Genomic DNA, 24,291 nt, shown 5'->3' on the forward strand with positions numbered 1-24,291 from the left:
GAAGGGAGACAAGGGATAGATACCCAGTGATTACTCACTGGGTCATGCACCTGAAATCTCATTTTGCAAGAAAGATTGTCTTTGGCTAGTCCTACAGTGTTTCTTTAAATGTCGTCCCTGAAGCAAGCTTGTAGGAGCTTGTTATTCAGAATATTTTTATCTTGACAATTTTTTTGTCTCTCTCATGTAGACAGCTGAATGAACAAAATATTTTTTGTTTGTTTCTGAAAAAAATATGTGTGCTTTATTTTAATAAAAATAAGTATTTTTGACATTTACTATTTTTTATTTCCTGACTTCAAAATAAATCATTCGAGGGTTATTTTGGGTGGATTTTTTTGGTTTTTTATTTTTTGGCGGTTTTTTGGTTGTTTTTTGTTGTTTTTGTTGTTGTTGTTTTGTTTGGTTTTTTTTTTTTGGTGGTTTTTTTGATTTTTTTTTTTTTTTTTGCATTCTGCCAATGATAGGAAGCCTGAAGATCAGAAATAAAAAAAGACCCTCTATGTCTCATTTTCATGTTACACACTGGAATAACAATGCAGTGACTTTAGTGAAAATATGTCCACTTGTAACAGGTGGAAAACTGACCATTAGTCTGACAGAATATTTGTATCATGGAAGCAGTTGGTTTTCAGATGAGAAGTTCGATGTTAAATGTTACAGTTTGTTTGTATGTCTGTAAAAATACATATTTTGTGGTTTTTTTATCATGCTCAGGCCCATCTCGTTAAGTAAGTTGAGTGCACTCTCCTTGCAGTTATAATAGAAGATATTCCTATGTTCCAAATACATCTGTTCCTACAGATAACTGAAAATTGTGCTGTGACAGTGTGCATGAGACAGAGTGACACTCTAGAGTACGAAGTTAAGCGTTGCCAGTTGACTGTGACCTTCTTTGCCATTGGAAAGCAAGTTGTTCTCACTCTCAGCTTCCTGATCTGTTTGACAACTATTGCTTTATGAGAGCTGGATCTGTCCCTGGTGGGACTGTAGTTCAGATCAGAAATGCCCTTTGTAAGAACATTTTGGCCCAAGTTACTGCAGCTGGCACTGCTGAGCCACTCAGGGAGTGCAGCTGGATCTCCCTGTGATGCAGCCTAAGAGAAGATGCCCTCTCACACTGCCCCTGCCCACATCTGCTGTGATGGACATTCAGGCTGCAGCACAGGGCAGATGCAGCAGAAAATAAAATCTCCAAATCCTCTATATGAAAATTGTAACCCCAGCAGCAACTTCATCAATATACATAGCTGATTCCATTGCCCTGCACTTCAGGCTGATACAGGTGAAGCTGCTGAAACCAAGGTACTGTTAGAAAAGCAAAATAATGAGTTTCTTACAAGAAGCTTTCCTTATGCTCTATTGGTTCTTTTGGTTTTTGGATTTTTTTTGCTTGTTTGTTTGTTTTCCTGAAAGTTGCATAAAAAAAAAAATAGGTCTTCTTCATTTTTTGAAACAATTGCTGCAATGGGTTGTTAGCAGATTGGGCCATTATTTCCCTGGAGTACAACCTGAGCTGATGCAGAATGTCAGAGCATAGTGGGATTTAGCAGGTGCTGAGCTGCTGGCATTCAGTTTTGCTTCTTTCATTCATCAAATATGAAAGTTAAACATGTGAAGAAATGCCTGAAAGAATGAATCTGAAGTTTTGTTTATTTCACTATGTCATCTGAATCCTACACTTTATTTTAAATTCAGGATCATACTTTTATAGCCTCCTCTGTTATCCTGGGAAATATGGCATTCTGTATCCTTAGTCCCTGACTTCAGTTAAAAAATAGCTATTTAAAATACTGTATGACTTCATGGTTTTTTATACTATATTCTTGACTAATTTGTTTCCATATGCATTTTTTCACTCCATAGCAATTGCTCCAGCTGTAACTTTATTTCCTTAGCACATTGTTCACTCCCTAGAATTGGAAACAATCCATACAGAAGCCTTTAGAAACCTCGAACTCAGCATCTTCTCTCATTTTAAAAGCTCTGTTTATGCAGTATTTGCTCATTCAGGAAGGATTATGTGCCTTAGTTAAATATGGGAGGCTAAAGTAATTAAAATGTAGTATACATGAGGCCATTAGGGTACGTATTTATAACAAGATAAAATTTCTTCTTAAACAGCAAAGTAGATGTAAGATAACATGTCTTTCTTCATCCCATTCCAGTTTTCTGCAATTTTACTGCCTTGTCCTGTGGTTTTATATTGACAAAGTAAATTAAAAACAAGGAGACCTTAGCAAGCAAGTTTTTAGGGGTTTTTTGTTTTTTTTTTTTTTTTTTTGGTCTGGACATTGTAGAACAAAGAACTTCTATACTGAGTGATTAAAGCAGCAAACAGAGAAAATTCAGATGAATATATACTCATGAGAGTACCCATGACATGGAAGCAGACAAAAACTGTGTTCTCAAAGATTCTTTTGAGTTTTTTTTTTTTTTATTATTTCAAAGGCATTTGGATTCTTATGACGTGATTTTTAAGGATTTTTTTTTTTTTAATTTTCTTAAAACATCTAAAGCAACAAGCCCCAACTCCTAATATTGTCATCTGCTTATTGGATCAGAGTGACAAAATGTACAGAAAGAGTGGCTGAACACTACAGGGTTACAGTGTCCTGAAGATGGGGGATGAAGTCAGTTCCCTAGGCAGTAGAATTTCTGTCATTAACAAAAGGGAGGCCAGGACTCACTGGAACACAGCTTGGCATCCAGAGCAGGACTGGGAGCCTGTGTATCCTTCCACATAGTGTAAACTCTATAGAAGAAAAAAAAATGTTTTTCCTTTTGTAAAGGAAAGAGAAAGTCTTTTTAGCAAGAAATAGAAATGTCTTCAGAGCAAGAAGCACCTCTGTTTATGCAGGCAGCATAAACACTTTCAACTTTCTGGTACTCTATGGTCCCATAATCTTTAAGAGAAGTTTTATTCATGCTCCCTCCATATAATCTGAAGAACAACACCAAACCACACCTATATAGCAGTGGAAGTACAATACCTATGATGATGCTAGGGCCAAGAATAACAATTTCTGGTTTTATATTCTGATATCTCATAATGCAATTGCGTATGGTAAAGATTTTCATCTATTGGAGAGGGGAGTAGTTGAATTTCAGAAAATATCAGTCTGCTTTCTCTTTGGACCAACCTGTGACCAATAACAAGAAGAAAAACAACAAAAATAATGCTTGTAGAAATTCCATTGTTTTTAATTCACTAGACTCATCCATGAGCTGATTGGAATATTGATGAGAAGCAGGAGCTGTCACATTTTTACCAGCTCAGGTGATGACACAGACCTTGTCTCATCATCATTTTTCTCACATTTCCTGCTGGTGCACTATATTCCCCTCACATTTGGTATGTCTTAGATTTCTGTTGCCAGAGATATATTTTAAATAAAATAAAACCAGCCTGCTATTCCTTAATATTTCATATATATGGGGATTAGATTAGAATCCATTACCCAAATCCTCTTTATTACTTTAATATTTTTAAAAATGTGTTGTCCATATATTACCTAGATAGGAAAATAATTTTACAATGCAAAAATTATTAATAATTGATTTTAATATTTTATAATATATGCAACACATATATGTATGTAATCTATTTAGAAATATATATTAAGTCAATATAGATATCCATAGTTTATTTTAAAGCATTTAATATTCATTAATTAGAGATAAAGAAGTGGTTTTTCTTCCAATTCTTGCTCTGCCATTAGTGCTTTATAAAAGTGCATTTTTGTGGTCACTAAATTTAAGCTTCTAAACAGGCATTTTTTTTATTTGTAACAAAGGGTGACACATCAGAGTAAGGCAGCTTTTTGCTTGCCAAATCCAATTCTTAATCTAGCTAGTTCATGTCATTCCTTTATTAAAGTGATCAAGCTCAGTCTTAAAAGATCTGGGCTGTTTGCTGGTATCTCATAGCAAAATACCATTTTAGGACATTCTGCTCTAAAAGAGACTTTCTAACTGCCTTTTCTAATTTATTCTCAAGTACTTTCTACCCTTTTGTTGTGCCATTTCTACCCTTACTCTTACATACCATTTTTGAGGATGGGCTTCCTTTCTGACTGATTTTTTAGGTTGCATCACTGAACCTCTCTCTATTTTCAGAGGACAGACTTTCTGTTCTTTACAGCCCATCTTAGTGGCCATATTCAGCATTTTTTCCACTTGCACTTCATATCCTTGTCATGATGGATAAAACAAACTTACAGAATTCCAACCAATATCATGGGTGGTCTTTATTTAGTGTACTACCACATCTCTGGTTTTGCTGAAGATAGGTGTGCTTTCCAGTTTGACATGGCTGGGGAGAGGAAAGAAGGAAATGTTGCTGGGTGTTAATCATATTGTAAAAGAAAAACTGTAAGAACTTTTTAAGAGATGATCCACATAAAACCAAACAGGATGGCATCAGTTCTGAATTCACTGTTTCTAGACTACAATTAAAACAAAATATGATGGAAAACAGCAAAATAGTTTAAAAAACACAGAAAGCATGAAGTAAGAGAGCATTTTTGCATGAGTTTTTCTGTTCCTAGTTCTTTTCCTTCTCACGTAAGCCAACTATTGCTTGGGATGTACTGATCTTTTAAGGTGCTCTTAAAGTTATTGAAGTGGTGGTACTGTGGCAGAATGATGACAGAACTTAATAAATTATTCTAGAACAGCATTTTCAGACAGTCTTTTGATTGGTTTTATTTGGTTTTGTTAACACCTAATTAATTTTTTTTTAGAGAGAGAAGTCTTCATTAAAGATCAAGCTTATCTCTGTGCTTACTTTAATTTCAATGTCACTAGGATATCCTTTGAAATGCTAACAAAAAATTAGAGCAAATGAAGGAAGAGCAGAGTTAATATATGAAAGATGTGTGTATTTTTTGATAATTAATTTATTATATTTCCATAAAAATACATCATATTTATCTGTTTGTATTTTTTCTGGTGGTTTGGTTTTGGTTTTTTTTTAAAGACAGAATTATTTCCAAATAGTGACTCTACTTTCAAGTATTCTGTAAGAGTAACAGTGATTAGTATAATTATTATTTCTATAATAATAATAAGGGTTTTTCAGGTTCTTAAACTGTGCATATCTCTACAAAATCTGGAAAGTCCTGTAGAACCACTCTAATGAACAGTATTTTTCGCACATTTTGTCTTCTTGACATCTTCCCAGAATAACCTTACAGAACTATGTGGTTTACATTGGGTATTTTTCCATTCTGAAATACATCCTGGCATATTCTGAGATAAGAGGAAGCAAGGCAACAACGTGTAAGATGCACAAATGCTGTTTCCAGCAATGGATTGATAGTTTAGAATATGGTTGTCTTTTGTGTTTTGTGGAGATAAACAACTTGTGTATTAAAGGGTCTGTGTCTCTGCATTGTATTAACTCTTTTTTGTTGAATTATAATAGAAGCATAATTCCATCTTCTGTTCTTGACATTTTTATTCTCATTTTCCTCTCCTGGCTGTTGCTTATTTTAATGAGATTTTCCTGTGCTTCTCCGGCTATCAGTATATGGCAGCAAAGCCAGACAGCAGACAACATATAGCATTGCCAATTAATTTACTTGATTTGGCACAGACACAACAGTATTCTAGACTTCAGTGACTTCTTAATGGAATTATTTATAGAAGTGTCTGAGACATAATGTCAAATATCTAATGAGGCATGGAGAAGTTGTTCATTAAAAAAAAAGTGCATGACATTTTATCATTTTGCTTTAATTGTGAGCATAAAATATCTACTCTAAAGAACTTGAAATTATTTTATTCAATAATTGCTCCCTGTATTAAAAACTGTATTGCAATAGTTTGGTTTTATTCACCATTAAATGCATATTATCCAAACAGTTCTGATTATCCAGTAATTTTAAATTATGATATGGTAGGATAGGGACTTCATTCAAAGTAAGATGCTTCATTCAAAGTGAGATTTTGTAGCAAATTTGAAGAAATGTAATATTTGCAAGATCTAGAAGAGAATTGTATAATGAACTGAGCAGTTGGAAATTCCACTATATGACAATGGTTGTTTGTTAAATTCAAAGACTTATTTTTGCTTTTCCTCCCTTGCTTTGAGTGAAAAGGATGCGTTGCCTTGGCATTTGTATATGCTTGTTCTGATAAAATTTGAGAGTTTGAAACAGAGGGTGGATACACCCAGTTCCCTTATCTCTGGAAATTTTGCTGTTCCTCTTCTATACCTGTTTTCTAATCAGCTGTAAAATTTCTTTGGATGACTGTTTTGAGTTGGACACTTTCCTATGGTTTTGTATAAATAGAATAAATGTCTAAATTCGGATTTCTCAAAGGACTATTTACCTTGGAGAAAATGTTCATTTTAAAACCACTATAAATCTTTTCCTTGCTTTGGCCTTTTTGCTATTGCAAGAGAGAAGAAGCTGGCTCACAACACACATGAAAATTCAAAGAGTTGAAGTTCAAGTTACTCCTAGAATAGTTCTTCAAATTATATTTGGGAGTTATGTAGAAAATTAATGTGTTTGTGGGTATATACATGTATATGCATAAACTAATAAAGACACACATATGGATAAGCCAGTGCAAAAATCCATTTTAAAAGTATCTTGACATAAAATATCTGTTCCTTCTAAGTCCCATATAAGAGAAGACAGAAATGCAACTTTCCAGTGGCAGTGGAGTGAATAAAATTCTGTGTAATTGAACATAAACATGAAGGAATAAATTATTTTTAAAAATTAGTGAAACACACAAGCCATAAAAAACTAGTTTACACCTTCAGTAGAGTTTATTAGAGTTTTATTATCTGATGAACATGGCTACAGATGGAAGCATCTGTATTTGCACACATATATACAAAAATATGCACTTGCAAAAGTATTGTCCCTCTTTGCCCACTTTTGAATACCATAATTGATTGAAAATATATATTTAAATCATAACAATTACTACTCAGTGTTATTTTGAAGAAATCAATGGGTCAACTTCATTAAGAATGGTATGGAAGGGTAATACATTGCAGACATTAAAAGAAGATTAATGAACTGCTAAGGAGCTCCCTTCTCTTCTCCCCAGTGTCTGTGTAGCTGCCACATCAGGGAACAGCAGCTTACATATTTCCTGATATAGGAAATAACTCTCAGGCTTTTCACATAAAGTTGTTCCCTGTCTTGCATGCAGACCAGAGCCTCCACATTGAATAAATCATCAGAAGCGTGTTCCAGTTCTTTTAAAGAAGGTACAGCAGTGCTCCCTATTTTTTATTGATTGCATTTGTAGGGGAAAATTGAATCCATTCCTTGTCAAGGCCCCTAAACCTCATATCATAAAGAAGAAGGAAAAAATGAAAAGATGGATGGAGTTCAGTGAAATTAGCCACAAAGAATGATCTTTCATATTGTGTGATGATGAATTTTATTTTTTCATCTTGTTTGTAGCATGTGAAAGGTAGCAGCTGATGTGCTCTGAAGTAGTAATCTTCAAAGACTGCTTTTAGAAGAGCTGAAAATAAGCTTATTGGAGAGTTTTCTCCAAGTAGATTTTCTGCCAATTATCAGTCAAGAGCTCTTTCCTGTATGTAAGTTAACTCAAAGAGAGACAAGCAGATATACAGATGTGTGACTGTAACACCCTCTAAACATTTTATTTTAGTAAAATGCCTTTTTTTTTTCCAAACACAAAATAAATTTTCACTGCATAAATGAGGTCAATATAAACTATTTTTCCAGTTAGGGTATTCTGACAGGTGCTATGTTCTGTACCATGAGCTAGTGAAAGTACCACAGCTTTGATTTTTATGTGCCAATTGAGAATCAGGATATTTTATAAGGAATCATTTGAAGAGTAGTTTTTTTTATGATTAGGACTGGGTTTGCTTGCTTTTCTTTGGAAAGTTTCAAATCCATTGCTATAGCTTTTAAACCAGAACTCGGAGGTATTGGTTTGAGGTATAGGTCTATTACCAGTTATACTGCATTGTAAAAAGAAAAAAAGGGAAAAAATAAAGAGTTCTTGATTTACAGCTCTTTTTTTTTTAAGTTCAGGGTGTATGCTTTAGCAGAAGGAAAACATTAATAGAAGCTGTGGAAAAACACTTAGAAAAATAAACTATTCAAACTAAAATTCCCAGCACCCATTTCCTCATTTACTGACTACTGGATTCATTAACACAGGTGTGGATGCATTCTATATCAAATATCATTCTCGATAGAATTAAAAAACCCAACCAACGAACCAACCAAAAAAACCAAAAATAACAAACCACTGCAGGAATTATTATTTTGATGATCATACAATCATTTATTTGAGTATCAATCCCACCAAATAAACTGTATTTCTGTTCCAAACACAATTTTTTGTCATAATGAGAAAGTGAATCAGGAAGAAGGTGATATATGTTGAGCCTGTCATATATTATGGTTTATTACAGAAATGAAACTTGGGCACTTAACTGTGAATTTCTGGGGTGCGGGAATATCTGCAATATTGCAGAATAGGAATATATTGCAAACTGTTAGTAGCCTTTTTTTCCATATTTATTACAGTTTCCTTCTGTTAAGATGCTCTGTTCTTGTTACTTTTCTTGAATTCCACATTATTTATTTTTTTAATTCCAGCTTCATTACTTGGGCCATTTGAGGGCTTTTGTTTTTTTTTCCCCTTTGCTGCAGTTCTTGGATTTTTTTCTAGGCTGTTGTATTTATCTCCGGGAGAAAGTTATAGAGGAGGAGGAGGAAGGGGAAAGTGGGACATAAATAATATCATAAAACTCTTAAATCTCACTGTAAACATCACTTCCCCACAAATAATACACACAAGATCTAGTAATCCTTATCTCTTACTTTATAGCCTAATCTCAGCAAGTCTAATAAAGTGCAAAAATTATCAGTTCTGGTTTTTGGATTTGACACTTCATTATTTAGTTGTTTTACTATCTGTAGACCATCTCCTTTTTTTGGTATGTATTTATTTGATATACATATTTGCATGTATATGACTGTGTATGTGCAGAGGTGTGTGCATACAGATATAATTCTTTGCAATAATTTTTGGGTGATATTGCAATCATAGAATCATGAGCCATGCTAAGTGGGAAGGGACCCATCAGGATCATTAATTCCAGCTCCTGGCTCCAGGGCCTGTGTTCCTTTAGAGCATTGTCCAGAAGCTTCTTGAACTCTGTCAGGCTTGGGGCTGTAATCCCATCCCTGGAGAGCCTGTTCCAGTGCTCAGCCACCCTCTGGATGAAGAACCTTTCCCTGATACCCAACCTAAACCTTCCCTGACACAGCTCCCTGTTTTCTTCTAGAGTCCCCTCGCTGGTCACAAGAGTGAAGACATTGGTACCTGTCCCTCCAAACAGGAAACAGTAGCATGAAAAGAAACAAAATCAAGCTGAAAATATCCGGTCTGCCTGAGTGACAGAGCTTCTAATGACTTAATGGAGCCACTTCTGGAGGCCAGATCTGACACAAAGTCAAGTTTAGAGAGTCCATGTATAATCTTTAATTACACAGCAGGTCAAACGGGATCTAAGACATAATTGAACAGTAACCATATAAAAATTATAATTAACGTCTCATGGTGCCTCAGGGATTTTTTCTTCTTTACATGAACATATATTTATTTATAATTATCTACTTGACAAAAAGAGAGGTATATAATACAAGCTTATTGCTTACGGGAAATCTCAAGAGCTGGAAATTTAATGTGATATTTCTTCAGAAAGCTATCTCTTGAGAGGGTAATATCTTAAAACTACTCTGAAAAAAAACAGATAAACCTTTCTGCAAAATACATGGTGTAGCAATTTTCTCCTTAACCTTTAAAAACAACCTTGTAAAATTTAATGTTGTGATCTCATTTCTCTAGTACCTTTTAAGAGCCTTACTTTGGAAATGGGCTGTAAACTGTTAACTTTCAATCCATCCTTATTTTTATCTTTTTATTTTCTTTGTAGCAGGGGGCTAGAATGTGGACCTACATACCAAATTTTGCTCTGTAATGCCACTCAGGTTCTTTAAATGTGAATTGGTTTTATTTCAGCTTGAGTTGCCTATTTACAAAAGATGAATTTTCTTTCTATTGGGCAACACTATAACATAAGCAGGATCTCTATGATAAGTGGCAGTTTTCATTGGATTTATACCTACATCTTTAACTCTTTTCAAAGGTTTTTTTTCCTCTAGGTTCCTTTCCACTCTTGGCTTGCTGAACTAGGTGCTTCAGTTTCAGAAATATTGCTTACAATCCAGTATGCAACACAAAAGAAATAATTAGTGACTAAACCATCAAAAAGCCTTTGCTTTTCAAAAATAACTATGCACTTGAAATTACCTAAAATTGGTGGTGGGGGAGGGAGGAGAATTAATGAAATAGTTACAACTGATTGAGGTGAAAAGCATGTTTTATCATAAGGTGTTTTGTTTCACAATGCAATTTTATTGATTACTGAATCTAGTACATTGATTCTTTAGTGCAGCAGTGTTGATCACTTAATGTCCAATTTTAAAGTTTCCCAATTTAGGTCTTTCTCAAGAAGGTATAGAACATGTTTAAATATTCCATATTGGTTTAATGATATAAACTATTTCATTGATTAAAACAAATATTGGTACAGGAGAACTTTATGAATGTAAGTTTCTGTGTAACTGGCAACATAGTGTTTAGCTGAAATGTGACTTTTCTTGTATTTTAAGTTAATTGACCCAACTCATAAATGTTAACATTCACTTTGCTGTCCTTACTGTCAGAGCCCAGATCTATGAATATTAAGATCTTTTAAGTGTGTGCTAATGAGTATTGCTACTATTAAGCTTCACCTTAATAGTAGCAATAACTCATCAGTGTCTTTTTCCCATATAATCCATTTTGAAAGGCAAATCTCTGTTATGTTTATATTATACCTACTTTTGTTGATGTCATTCTACTCATTCTTATTGCAGTACACTGTAATTAGCCAGCATTTTTTCTTCTGTAAACAGTCTTCTCTGTGGGTGGGAAGTGCAATTAGAGTGACATCTCAGAACAGAAGTATTTTTAGAAGATATTGTCTGCTGCAATATGACAAAAAATGAGTGACACTCACACGCCGAGATGTCCAAGGCAAAAATGGGCACGTTTATTTCCAGACCTCAATATTTGTAGAATTCCAAAAGTGACCCTGGATTGCAGGATGAAATTGCTGCCTCTCCAACAACACTGGTCCAACCAACAGTCCATCAATTCTCTCCTCCACCAGAAAGGAATGCAAAACAATCATTATTTACATGAAAAGTGCATGAGAAACTCCATTACAAAAATGTAAACATCAGAAGGCTTAGTAAAACTTTAGAAGATCAGGGTGACAATTGTCTATGCAAATAAACCCAGGATCAAGGGACGCAAATTATGCAGCAGGAAGAAGAAAGTGCGAGGAATTTAAAGAAAATGCCCATGGAGAAGAAGTGTGTTTCTTAAAATTTAATTTCTGGATTAGTTACATTAAATCTTATCACTTTCTTAATATTATCCTTCTTTTTTGTAGATGTTGCTTCCTGTGTTAGGATGTGACTTTCTAATAACAGATTTGTTTTGTCTTTGACAGCAACGATTGTGTTAAATGAACTCAATTGGACGGCGGCGCTGGATGATGTGTTCAAGCGGAACCGGGAAGAGGACCCCACGTTATTATGGCAGGTTTTTGGCAGTGCCACTGGCCTGGCAAGGTATTACCCAGGTAACTGAACTGTCCTAGACTGTGGGGGTACCAGTCGTGTAAAGCACTTTTGATGGCAGTTCATGTTTGGACTCAAGAGTTTAGTATTTCTTATCGGTAAAACACTCTCACTACTGTGAGTTCAGCAGCTTTTCATTAGAAGGCACAAAATGGCCAACAATCTCTTGTTAAAAGGTCTTTTAAGACTAAATTATCCACTTAAGAACTGACACCCAGATTATTTTCCCTTTTAACTCAATAACTGATCCCAAAGAGCCCACAATGGGGACTTCTCTGCATTTTGTAATTGGGGGAATTGGAACCTGTTCCACACTTTTGTGGATTCTAGTCTATTTTGAAGTCTAGGAAACTTTCTCCATGAAAGGATCAAAGTCACTCAGGACATCCCAGAGCAGACAGAGAAATATTCCCTGTGCCCTGGGTTTCCACACTAGACAACTGGCCTATTCCATGTATTGCATTGAAAATATTCTGAATTATCTACAAGCAGTGAAATATAAGTAAAACTTGCTTTTTTACATAGGCACTGTTTCTTTATATCAGAACTACACACTCAAGGACTGTAAAATTATTCTGGCATAAAGCTAACATGAGGGGGAAGGAACTGGGAGTGAAATATGTAACTAGTATTTTTTTTAAGTAAAAACATCAGAAGATTATGTCCTTTGAAAAGCAGATTTTAATTTTTTTTCTATTATTTTTTATATCTTGTGTAAATAATCACTTGAATATTTGCAAGTGACCTTCTTGTATTTGTCTAGTTTTAAAGATAGTGACATGGGAAGTAGACACGTAGTCATGTTTAACATCAGTGAAAATGTGAGTGCACCATGCCATGTTCATGTCTCTCAAAATCCACAACCCTTGACAGGTACATCTTTGCTATTAGAGCTAAGCTCAATTCAACTTGATTACTTCAACCAGCATTAATTATATTATATTATATTTAATTATATAATCTATTATTATATTAATTATATTTAATTATATTAAATAGATATATATTTTACTGAATTTAGATAATGAGTAGCCAGAATTTGATTTTTATTGTTTGCTATGTAAAGGAAAGCCTTGTTTTATGGCAAGACCTGTGCTGCTGTTGTTGTTAAGGGATGCTCTTATCAAAGCCTGAATAATGTGTCCTCTACACACACAACAATGTGTTGTGTGAAGCATGTTGACTCATGCCTACAACTGCCTGAGGAAGAATTTTAAGAACCTTTCTCTTCTCTTTATACCAGATTGTTTGTGTTTCTGAGGGCGAAGGGGATTATTCTGAAGCTGTTATTGTATCATTAGCACAAGTGCTAGCACAGGCAGAGAAACTGCCTCAGGCTAGTTTACAGGAAGAATATTTCATAGCACTTGAATCCTGTTTGTTTTATCATGCTGGATGATCATGAAATAAATACAGGGAGATGTTGCAGAAAAAAATATTGAAAATGCAAATTTATTATTTATTTTGTTTTCCGACTTTTCCAATGCTTTTGGGATCTATCATCATGTGTGGGGCCAGCACTATGTGATGTTTTTTTAGTACTGAGAAAGAATGTTTCTTAAATATATCTCTCAGCCAGTCTCTAGGAAATATTTCACTTGAAAATAACTCCCATATATTTAAAATAGATTCTTATATCTAGCTAACCTGTCTACTCCAGTAGTTCACCTACACAACATATGAGCCTGAAAATCTCTATGTATTCTCCCTTAGAACACCTGTATAAAATGAGAAAAGCTTGTCTCTGTTTTGCAGGTGCAAATTTTACTTGTATATACTTCACCTAAACACAATTTTAAATTTAGTGTGAAGCCCAGATACTCACACCTGCTATTTATTCCATAGCTAAGTGTTTAACAGCTGTCCAATTGTGTCAGAACATAACTTCATAAATTCCTAAGTAATTCCCCAGTTCTTAAATGCTGGACATACATAGACAGTGTGGAGCAGTTTGATACTCTGTAGGTTATATCTGTTGTTTTGTGCATCTGCTTCCCATTGTAACTCAAATTGAACAGCCTTTTGCATTTTAGGTTTGTATAATAGATCTTTGTGCAAGGCTCTCCATTCCTCTCTTGTAAACTTTATCTCAGTTTGCTGACACAACAGATGTTCTAAAAATTAATTTAGGTTTCATATGCTGAAGTGGACGCTTTTCACATTTGCATTTTGAAAATTATATTATAAATTTTAAAAAAATTACTTCATTATATTGGCCTTTGGAAAGCCTGTTTCAAAATGATGAATTTTTCTACAGTGATGATATTTGTGAATGAATTTGGAAATATCAAAACTCAAAATTAAAATGCATAGATAAGTCTGTTCATTATTACCTGGAACATATTCCCCCAGTCTTTCTTCCCATGTTAAAAAAAAATTTCAGTACCTATAAACTACAAAGGGTGTTTTCAAACAGAGTTTTTGTTTATTAATGTTTTTTTATCTGCTATTGTCCCACTGCTTTGAGTCATGGCCAAAGGGTCTCACATCACTTCTGCTCTTGGGCTGTCCTTTCCAAATTAGTAACCAACAGCATGAAGGGATCTTTCTATGAGCAGCCCTGTGAGAAAGAAGAATATGTAAAATATGAATGCTTGAGCCACCAGCACCCCATTCTTCCCCCATCACTTGTGGGTACATTCTCCTCCCCAGACCTGGGGTGGTGAGACCATTGTGTTGCCTTTATCTTATCCCAAGTTCCTGCTGCAGTCCCAATTCCAGTGAGCACCCCTATTTGGGGAGGGATGGGCTTTGGTGGGCAGGGATGGAGAACCTTTGCAGCTGTGCAGAGCTTGTTCTTAGAGGATTTTAGCATGTTTAAGCCATTAACCATTTCATTCTCTCACAATAATATCAATATTCTCATTAGTTTCATTGGCAGCATATTTTTTAAGAGAAATGCTAAGCTGTGTTACTCTACTGGCAATCATCCATTTTGAGAGAAGATGACAAGAGCAATTTTGACATTTTTATTAGCTACTCTATGAACTCTGAAGAACTCAAAAGTAAACAGCAATTTAATAAAAGAGCTCGAAAGAAAAGAATATAAAGTTCATGAAACTTTTAAGAAGGATGTAAAATATGCTCATTCATATGTTTAAAGGCACAAATCACAAATTAGTCTTTCATCCATTGTAAGAGCGGCCCTCAGTAATCACAGGCCTCTAATTTTCAAAAGGAAATTCTGGAATAAGGGCACCTTGTTCCCAGTGGAGGAGGGTTGAGTTAGGAAATGTTAAAACAACTGGACTCAAAGGAATACCAAGTAAATTTTCCAGAGACACTAAACTGGGAGGAGCTGTCAAATCCCTCAAGGGTAGAAAGGCCAGTTTAATATAGAATAAACAATTGCACAAAATTTGGATATGTTATAATTTTTTTTTACATGTAATGATTCTTAACTACAGTTAAAATATGTCAAATTGTTATAACAAGTGAATAGACTGACTCATAAAATTGTCAATTCATTGATTAAAATAATGATAAATTTAATTATTTTAGTGAACTTAAATTTAAATAAATTTAATATTATTTAAAAATACTTGAAATTTCCAGCCTTTTTTCCTGCAAGCAGACAGTTTTCCATTATTAATGTGTAACTCAAGAGTAAGAGCCAGTTTTCCAAAGTGTTGTGGAAGGAAGTTGAAATGTATTTTGTGAGACTCTTTAACGCAAACACTACTGAAATTCAGTATTATGAAAACAGTAAACAAAACCAGAGAAGTTTCTTAGGTAAAACTGTGAGTCACTAAGTTCAGAAGTTGGATTCTCTGTGATAGGGCAAGAGAGCCCAAATTATTATAAATTTTGAATTGCTTTCTCCTTAGTATCACTAGATGTATATCTACCTGCCTAATTATTTGACTTCATAAGACTAATTCCAGAGCCCTGTATTGGCTTTTAAAATGTCATTTTAAGATGACTCTTGACTAATTCTAGTCCAGAGAGAGGGTTTCAGTAGTTTTTGTTTCAAAATAAAAGCAGTAGCAGTGATTTATTAAGATCATTGAAATTAGCAATTTGTTCCAATCCAATTGAAACCTTTTCTGTTTTTTTATAAATATTGAATCTGTCACCTGTGGGCTTGCATATGTAGTGTTTTATTGGTGCTGTGTGGACAGCATGGTATTTTAATATAAATCATGTTTCAGATTTAATTTATAATTAACCACAGAGCACTGGTCAAATCTGTTGCTCAAAAATAAATTAATTTAATTAAAGTAGTTTAATATGATTTGACAGATATTAAGTTACTTATATTTTGTGAGGCATCTATCCAGGTAATTTGAATGCTAGGTTTTAGAAAGCAGCTATCTAAAAGAACAATTTAATAAATTTTTTTTGGTGGACTACTTGGAAGGGTAGGTATAAGGTAACCAGTTCCTCTTTTAATAATGAAATTCTTTTTAATTATAGGCATAATTAGGATTATAATTGTTAATCAATGTTTCATTAAAATACTGCAGTGGGAGGCATACTATTTACACTGCAGCAAACACTAATTAAACAAACTTTAAAAATGACTTTGTATTTATGTGCCTTTTACCAGATACCTTCTCTCCCTTTGTTCATTTTGTTGGGTCTTTTTGGGGTATTTCTGTTTTGGTTTTTTTTTTGGACTGCAGGCAGCATTCATTTATTTGTGGATAAATATGATAGAGGAGGCTTTCTAGCTACAGTAATAAATCTACTTAAGAAAAATTGGTTGCATAGGATTACTGAAAAGAAAACACATTCCTGATTTAGATGAATGTTTAGTAAAAAGCTGTTTGATCAGCAGCACTGACTCAGCTCTCTCGGGGAAGTGCACTAAATAAAAATTTTCCCAAGGGTTATTTTAGAAAGGGTAATACTGATAGGGAGACTGATAGTGCTGATAGCTTCAGATTTCAGCCAGTGGGTTACAAATATCCATAACAGTGGCATGATGATGCATGAGTACATTCAGCATCTTTTATGAGGAAATGCTGAACATAGGCACATTGGGACAGTATTTTGTGTGCAGTGACCAAAGGTCTGAAGGTGAGGATGTGCAACACTTGGTCAAGATCCGAAAAGTTGAATCAATTCATAACAAACAAACAAACAAACAAAAACAAAAACAAACAAAAAACAACAACAACAACAAAAAAAAAAAAAAAACGAGAAAGAAATACTATCCTGTTCCCAGCTGTTCCAAATCTTCCCAATTCTACCTGGAAATTTAACAAGGGCTTATGGGAAGTTCAGCTGAAAGGTTATGTTCAAAATATGGTATTTCTGTTAATTTTTTCTGGCAAGGGATATGTCTTCCAGTCTCCCAGGCTTCTGCATGGATCTGTGACTTCTCTCCACAAAAAGACTTTGTAGAGTCTTTTTGTTGGGGGTCTTTTACAGAGAAGAAAGCAGAGTCCAACCTGCAGCTCCATACCCTTCTCTTACCACATCACCTAGACACACATACATGTCCTTTTCATTTGAACTTACCTGTATTATCTATATTAGAGAAGAATGCTTACTTTAAGTATATCTGATCACATACACCTGTGATTTGTAAGTTCATCAACTCCCTCGGCTTAAAGATGTATCTGTGTAATTAAACAGGGTAAGTCAGAGTTTTGTTGGAATTCTTTAGACAGCCCCATGGTGTGACTGAAGGGACAACATGTGCTGGCAGCTTTTCCCAATGGACAGCACTGAATGCTGTTTTCTTTATTAAATACTGCAAAGTTCTTCAGTTTTGTTCCAGGAGATTTTATGTTCTCAGAGACACCTGGATTATTTTGTGCTAAGCTGCCTGTCAAATATATGCTGCACGGCACATAAAACACAAGTTTTCATCTGCAGAACACTTCTGGTTAAAGAACTAATAAAAACGTCCTTTTGTCTTCATTTTGCAGATAAAAGAAACAGGTATAGAGAGAAAAAATGTCCTCTTCAGTGATCCTCTGAAGTTTAGGTATTCAAGCCAGGGGTATGCATAGCAGTAATTCTTTTAGTATTGAGTGTGCATTTATGTTAACTCATATTTCAATTCAGTTTAAATATCAGCAGGTCTGGTAATCTCCACTGGATCTTTGTCATATCAGTACTGAAGAGTACAGTGAAAAGAGCCATTGCAATCTTCCCTTTCTTTACTGCAGCCTTGCCTTCTACTTAGTCTTCCTTTGTTTATCTATGTGATAAGTAGGTATAATATAATGGAAATTTTAATCAATTAGAAAAAAATTTCTTTGCATTGCTCATGCTAGTATTTTAGTAGAGTATTCCTATGGAATTTGATCTTTTGAGGTATTAAATGGAAAACCTCACACATAAAGAAAGCAGCACTTCAGTGATGATTTTCCAGAAAAATAATCTTGTCCCTAAAGTCTTCAAAATTTTGGATTAAAAATATAGATAGAACAGAGCTATCTGAATAAGAATTATCTCTTGTCCTTCATTTAAAAACAACCAACCAAAAAAAAAAAAAGAAACCCAAAAAACCAACCCTTAACCTGTTTCCAGATGTTAGTGACTCAAGTTTCACTTAGCTATTAGAGCATTCCCTGCTTAGACAAATTAATAATAGAAGAGCTTTAAAAATCAATTTCTAATAAAATAAAATGGTATCTCTCAAAATGAAGAAGTTGCTGTGCACAGCTGCTCTTGTGTTAGCAATTAATGGCAAGCAATAGTGTTGTGGCCATGATATTGAACTCTCCAGAGAAAGTAATTACTGAAGCAGGTACTGAGAGACTGGAAAGCCAAAAAAATCCATAGAAAATGAATCAAAAGCCTTGCAAAACTGAGAATGTCACTTTTTTTTTTTTTTTTTTTTTTTTTTTTGCAAAAGGTTTTATATTTTATAGCTGATAGTTCCTGTTAACAGCTCCACATTTAAAGGAGCCTTTAAAGTAGGCAAACAAAGTAAAACCACAAACACTTTCCTGGTAATGCAGCTTATAAATTATCAATTAGTGCAATTAGTGTGTGTGAGGCAGATACTTCTACTTTTTCATAGAAATAAGCCTCTTTGAGTATTGTTCACATCTTTTTTTTTTTTGTTTTTCCCTTTGAAATCTGGGAAGGAGGAAGAGGAACTGACATGATTTGGATCTAACCATACTCCTCATGGAATTTTTGGTTGGAAATGCCTTTAAGATCATCAAGTGTAGCCATCAGCCCAGCCCCACCACCACCTTTACCACTAAACCATGTCCTCAAATGCCACATCCACGCATCTTTTTAACTTTCAGGGATGGTGACTGCCACTTCCCTGCACTGCATGTATCAATGCTTCACAATCCTTTCTGCCAAGAAATGTTTACTAATATCCCATTTAAATTTCCCTGGCACAACTGGAGGCAGTTCCCTGTCATCCTGGTCCCTTGTTACTTGAGAGAAGTGATTGACACCCACCTTACTACATTTCATGATATGAAAAATCTTACAGTGAGTTCAGTTATGGCCCATTTTTCAATGGTGTGCTGAATTTTGCAGTTACACAGGCAGATCCACCGAGTTACAGGATAGTCTTCTATTTCTGAGTTAATGAAATTACATACTGCAGGTCCCCATGCCTTCATGCTGAAATTCATGCCATCTTTGTGTCTTTATGATACAGATTTAAATCTCCAGAATGTGCTTTTATAGGAGAAAAAAAAACCCCACTACACAGCCAACAAAACAGCTTGTTGCTTCTTCTTCTTCTTCTCAAGCTCTGATAATCCAGTCCTCTTTGGGACATGGTCTCTAGTCCAGGTGAAACTAATGAAAGCAACACGTTTAGGATGAAATTCAGTTTATACATGCAGAAAGAGAAATGTTTGCCTCTGAAATAAGATAACAGAAAGAGGTTCATTTGAAGTGGCAAGCTGCAGCAGGTACTGCACATTCTAATCACTCTTGGGTGTTTTGCTACATAGGGATCAAAAATCAATATATTTGTTTGTGTATGGACTATTCCCATATCAAATCTTTGCTTAACTTATTTGTGATAAAACTGAGTGCAATATTGCCCATAACATAATGACCCATTATCACCTGGGTAATACTTTCTAAAAAACTTCGAAATTATTATCCTTTCTTTTCTGTATTGTGATGATGCCGTGAAAGTTACAAAAGATATTGCACAGACCTGTATAACTTAGATAGATTTTACCTGCACGCATTTTAATGTTTTGGCAATTTCAGTCACTAAGAAAAGAAAATCACAAGGGAGTGGCTGCATTCAGTCCTGACTGAACATCTGGTGTGGTAGCACAGAGCTGGTCAGTAACAATCTCTCTCTTGGGAGGATGGTACTAACCAGAATTAATCCAAGGCATCATTATGGTACAAATATCCTGAATACTAATTATAGCAGTTGAAAACACTTTATGATTTTTAATATTAGGGGCTTTTAAAGTTATGACTGTTTCTTATTTTTAGTTACCTAAAACCAAGATGTCTCACCTTTTACTGAAAAACAGCTAAGTAATTCTACAAAAGTGGTGCTGCTACACTGAAATTCAAATTACTTCTTTCTGAGTAGAAAATTGAGGAGTATCAGATTTCTCAAATAGTCTGGGCTATCACATATCTAAAATCAGTTTTGTTCACATAAGTTCACTAACAGAATTATGAAATATCAGCAAAGTATATGCTGTATCTTGTACCTTTGCTCCATCTGAGAAGAATTTGCTGAATCTGGCTCAGGGAATTGAATAATCTGAGGTTTTGGTTTTCTTGAATATCCACGTGAATGTTAATTTGAGACATTGCAAGATAAAACTTGAAGTTTGAATCAAAATAAAATTATGCAGTCTGGGATTTGATAATTGGCATTTGTTACCTATCTTAATATCAGCTTTTAGCCTCTTTTCTCAAATGTGTTAATAATGTAAAGGGATGTAAAGCTGTTAATAATTCATCTCTGCCTCTCTGTTCCTTGCATGTGCATACCTAACCAGCAGAACAGGGCAGAACTTCCAGGAGATTTTCTCTCTTGACACTCACCTATGCCTCTGGAATCACCTCATGAATTCACAATGGGAGGCTGTAACCAAGTCTTCCTTTCCTAACCAATATTTTCATTTAGGCTCTACCCTGTGACAGACTCTATAGTGCATTAATTGGTTCTACTTTTAACCAACAAACCCGAGGATTTCTACTCTAAGTGTGCAGAAATAACAGAAAAACATGGCTTGCTCTTGCTTGAATTTTGTCCAGTCCTTGTATCTCAATAATGCAAACAGAAGTGGGAGGGATAGCAAGCCTAATGAATAATTTATAAAGTATCAAATCTATCCACATGCCAAACAGGAAAATCATCAAAAGGAAACGTGAGTAAAGCCTGATACATGCACCAGAGAACTGTGAAGAGTTGGCATAGTTCAAAAATACTCATTTGCAACAATGAATTGTGGTGGGGCTGATTTCTTGAAGATATTGGTAAACCAGGTTCCAAACAAACTTATAAAAATGTATTAAACAATAAGTTATATAAACAAAACTGTGAATCTCAAAATCCTTGATCAATTTAAGTTTTTGAGGGGGAATTGGAATAATATTTTTCGTAGTTTTCATTCTGCTTTTATTTTAGACCACATAAGAGCTTTTTTCTGTAAGACATAAGCCAGTTTCCCCGAATGGCTTTATAGTGTTTTTTGTATATGGACCAAAAAAACAGAATATCACTTTCATTTGTCTCCATCCCTTCTGATTATTTCCTGTAAAATTATTAATGCATACTTACTTATTTTTACATAGAAAGAATTTATCATCTTTTAAAAAGGTTGTTTTAAAAATATTAAATCAGGATAAGTTAAAATTGATCTCTGGAGATCAAACATTGTAAGGGAATTTCAGTTTCCTACTAGAAACAATTTCAACAATATCCATAAATACTCTTACCCATAAATAAAGTAAGAATGTTACTAAAACCAGTGAATACACATCAGGCCAATCATAGCCATCTAAAATTAAAAGTGTTATTCCAGATAGAGACTATGAGGAATGGGTAATTTAGTCATGTTAATTCTTGAGGTTGGAGAGGGAATTCAGCACTTCTTTGCTGTGAATGAATTTTTCAGATACTAAGGGCTGACTCCTTATTTATGTTGTGCAGAGCCAGAGCCTTGCAGAGACTTTCTACTAGATTATGTACATTGTTGTAGAAACCATCAGAAAGATCAATAGAACAAATTTTCTCATTATACATTATATATCTTAATTAGTGTATGACCCAGCAGCCATTAATATCCTGTGATAAATCGTGCAGTCATTGAAACTTAAGCATATAGAAGCTTGTTGCATTTTTTCTGGAAAGAAAATAATATATTTATTAGGACAACAAAACTTATTGACCCGTGGCACAGGAAATAGTGATTTAACAGCATGGTAATAAATAATGTTTTTAAAGACCTTCTCCAGATCTCCCTGAAGCTGCTGACCGTCATTCCAGGACTGGGTGCACTGCCAGAGCCATGCTAATGAGCAAAAAGTAGAATTTAGTTGTGCTCACCTCTGTGCCTATCTACCCAAAACAAAAGTTGTGTTACTATTCACAATCTCATTTAAATCTCCATGAGAGAAGGAGCAGATAGGCTGTAAGTAGTGTCCTGAGTGGCTTCTGCTCAGTTTACTTTGTGTGTAATTATACTGTTATTAGAGTTTATAGCCTAGTTCTCATGAATGGCTTCCTTTCCATTGTTCTTTTTAACCTGCTAATATTCATGGATTGAAAAAGAGACAGTTTGGACCTCACTGCAGTCCAGGCTATTACTGAAAACCTATGGTCGAGCTGAGTCTAGGTTTAGCAGCTCAATGTTTTACCAAAGGAATTCTGCTGTAGATCAATTTGGAAAAAATTGTCTTCACATCCTTCATTTTACTGTCTCAACCAGAAGTTTTGGGCATCCTCAACATATTTAAAAAACAAAACCAAAAAAAGTAATTTTAAAATATGTTGAGATTTTTACTCCAATTAAAAACCTCTCAAGTGTTGTTACACAATCATTTGGTGCTTTTAGAAATACTTGGGAAAGTTTCAGGCATTTCAAATTTTGCTATTTGGTGTCCAAGTCAGTATAAATTTTGCTTCTTCATGTTTCAGAAAGGTTTGCCACATGCTGTTTGGTCTAAATGTTCTGAAGGGCTTTGTTGAGAAAACTGGTGTTGGCCTTAAGGATGTGATGTGCTTACCTCTGAGGTGGTGTTACATTAACATGTATTTGTAGCTCTCAAGTTTTGCAGAAAAAAGTATCTGAATTACTTCTCATGGTCTTCTGCTGCACAGCTAGAATGAAATCTTAACTCATATTTCTGTAAATGTTAGTTTAGATTCAGAAAAATTACCCTGTAGTTAAGATGTGAAGATTGTGATATCTGATGAATTCTAGCTAAATGTTCTATGATGGTTTTCAGTAGATAATTTATGTTAGCTAAAGGGCCATTCTGTCATTCTGCCTGTAGAACACTTGTTCAGTTTTAAATGACTACCTCTGTCAGCATTTGCTGTCACAGTAGTATATGAAGATGATGTTGGAAATTCCCTTCTTCAGCTCCTGCCTTCAAACTCTCTTTGAACCACCATCTTTTTGCTTTACAGATTGCACTTAAGGAGTTGAACTTATCTTTTGTGTGAAATAAAATAACATTACCAGTGTAAATTGAATTTTCTCTGTTGTTTTGAAATAAATCCAGATCATAAATTGAGATAATTCTCTGTTTATGAAGGCTGTCCAAGATATGTGTCAATCAAGAGGGATATATTTGGCAGGGCACAGCCTTTTTTCTGTATGTCACTGAAATGACTGGAAGTTTTGGCAAAGATATGGCAGCCTTGGTCAATATCTTGATTTATTTTTGCTATAAATAAATTTTGCTATTTTACCTAAACCACTCTTAAAACAAACTGAAATGAAAACATTCCATGAAGATTTTGCAAGTCTCAGGGAATGTATCTGAAAGATGGATTCTCAGATGGAATTTCTATGGAAAGGATAGCCTGGACAGAGACAAAAAGAATCCATCATTGAACATGTGCTAACCTTGTAGGCTCATAAAATACTGGTGAATTTAACCTGTGCATATCAAACTAATGATACTTAAGTTAGAATTTTAACATATATCCATCTCGAAATAATTAAATTCTCTCCTTTCTGAAAATTTCAAATACTTTTATGCTGTCAGGCCCCAAAGGACCTTTCAAGTGGTCTAGTCCAAAATCATAGACAATAATGGTATAGATTTTGAGGTTCTTTTGGTTTGCAACAATACACAGTGTTCTCTGTGGCTGGTAAATGTTTACTGCTAAATGTGGGCTACAGTCAGCTTAAAGGTTCCAGTAAGTGATAGGCCAGATCATGGTTTGGTCTCTTAGGAAATGATTCATTTTGTAAAATCAAAAATAGGCAGCTGCTCAAAGCTGATGGCTTCTTTTATATTCATGGGTGAAGATATAAATCTCCCATTTTGTCTTAGGTAAATTATTTTTCAGGAAGAATCTTGGAGCTGCCTATATCTTTTTTTATTTCCTAGACAGAAAAATGATTGATGTCAGGAAATAGCACCCCCAAGGCTTTTGGCATACAGTGAGAGAACAAATTGTGGAACATTATCTCATTCCCTGTAG

The 24,291-nt window shown here is 34.6% G+C and overlaps 1 protein-coding gene across 4 annotated transcripts in view; it reads left to right on the forward strand.

Annotated features, from left to right (window-relative positions):
* The window catches only part of CACNA2D1 (calcium voltage-gated channel auxiliary subunit alpha2delta 1), a 368,426-nt gene that overhangs the window by 243,415 nt on the left and 100,720 nt on the right, over positions 1–24,291 (forward strand). For all 4 annotated transcript variants that reach the window (XM_054270558.1, XM_054270564.1, XM_054270555.1 and 1 more), the window contains exon 7: positions 11,585–11,716. In XM_054270558.1, coding sequence (XP_054126533.1) covers positions 11,585–11,716 — 132 coding nt within the window. The remainder of the gene's footprint in view (positions 1–11,584; positions 11,717–24,291) is intronic.

The sequence above is a fragment of the Melozone crissalis genome, unplaced genomic scaffold (genome assembly GCF_028551555.1).
Source record: "Melozone crissalis strain CALT ecotype California unplaced genomic scaffold, PUWL_Pcris_2 ptg000004l_1, whole genome shotgun sequence".
Taxonomy (NCBI): domain Eukaryota; kingdom Metazoa; phylum Chordata; class Aves; order Passeriformes; family Passerellidae; genus Melozone; species Melozone crissalis.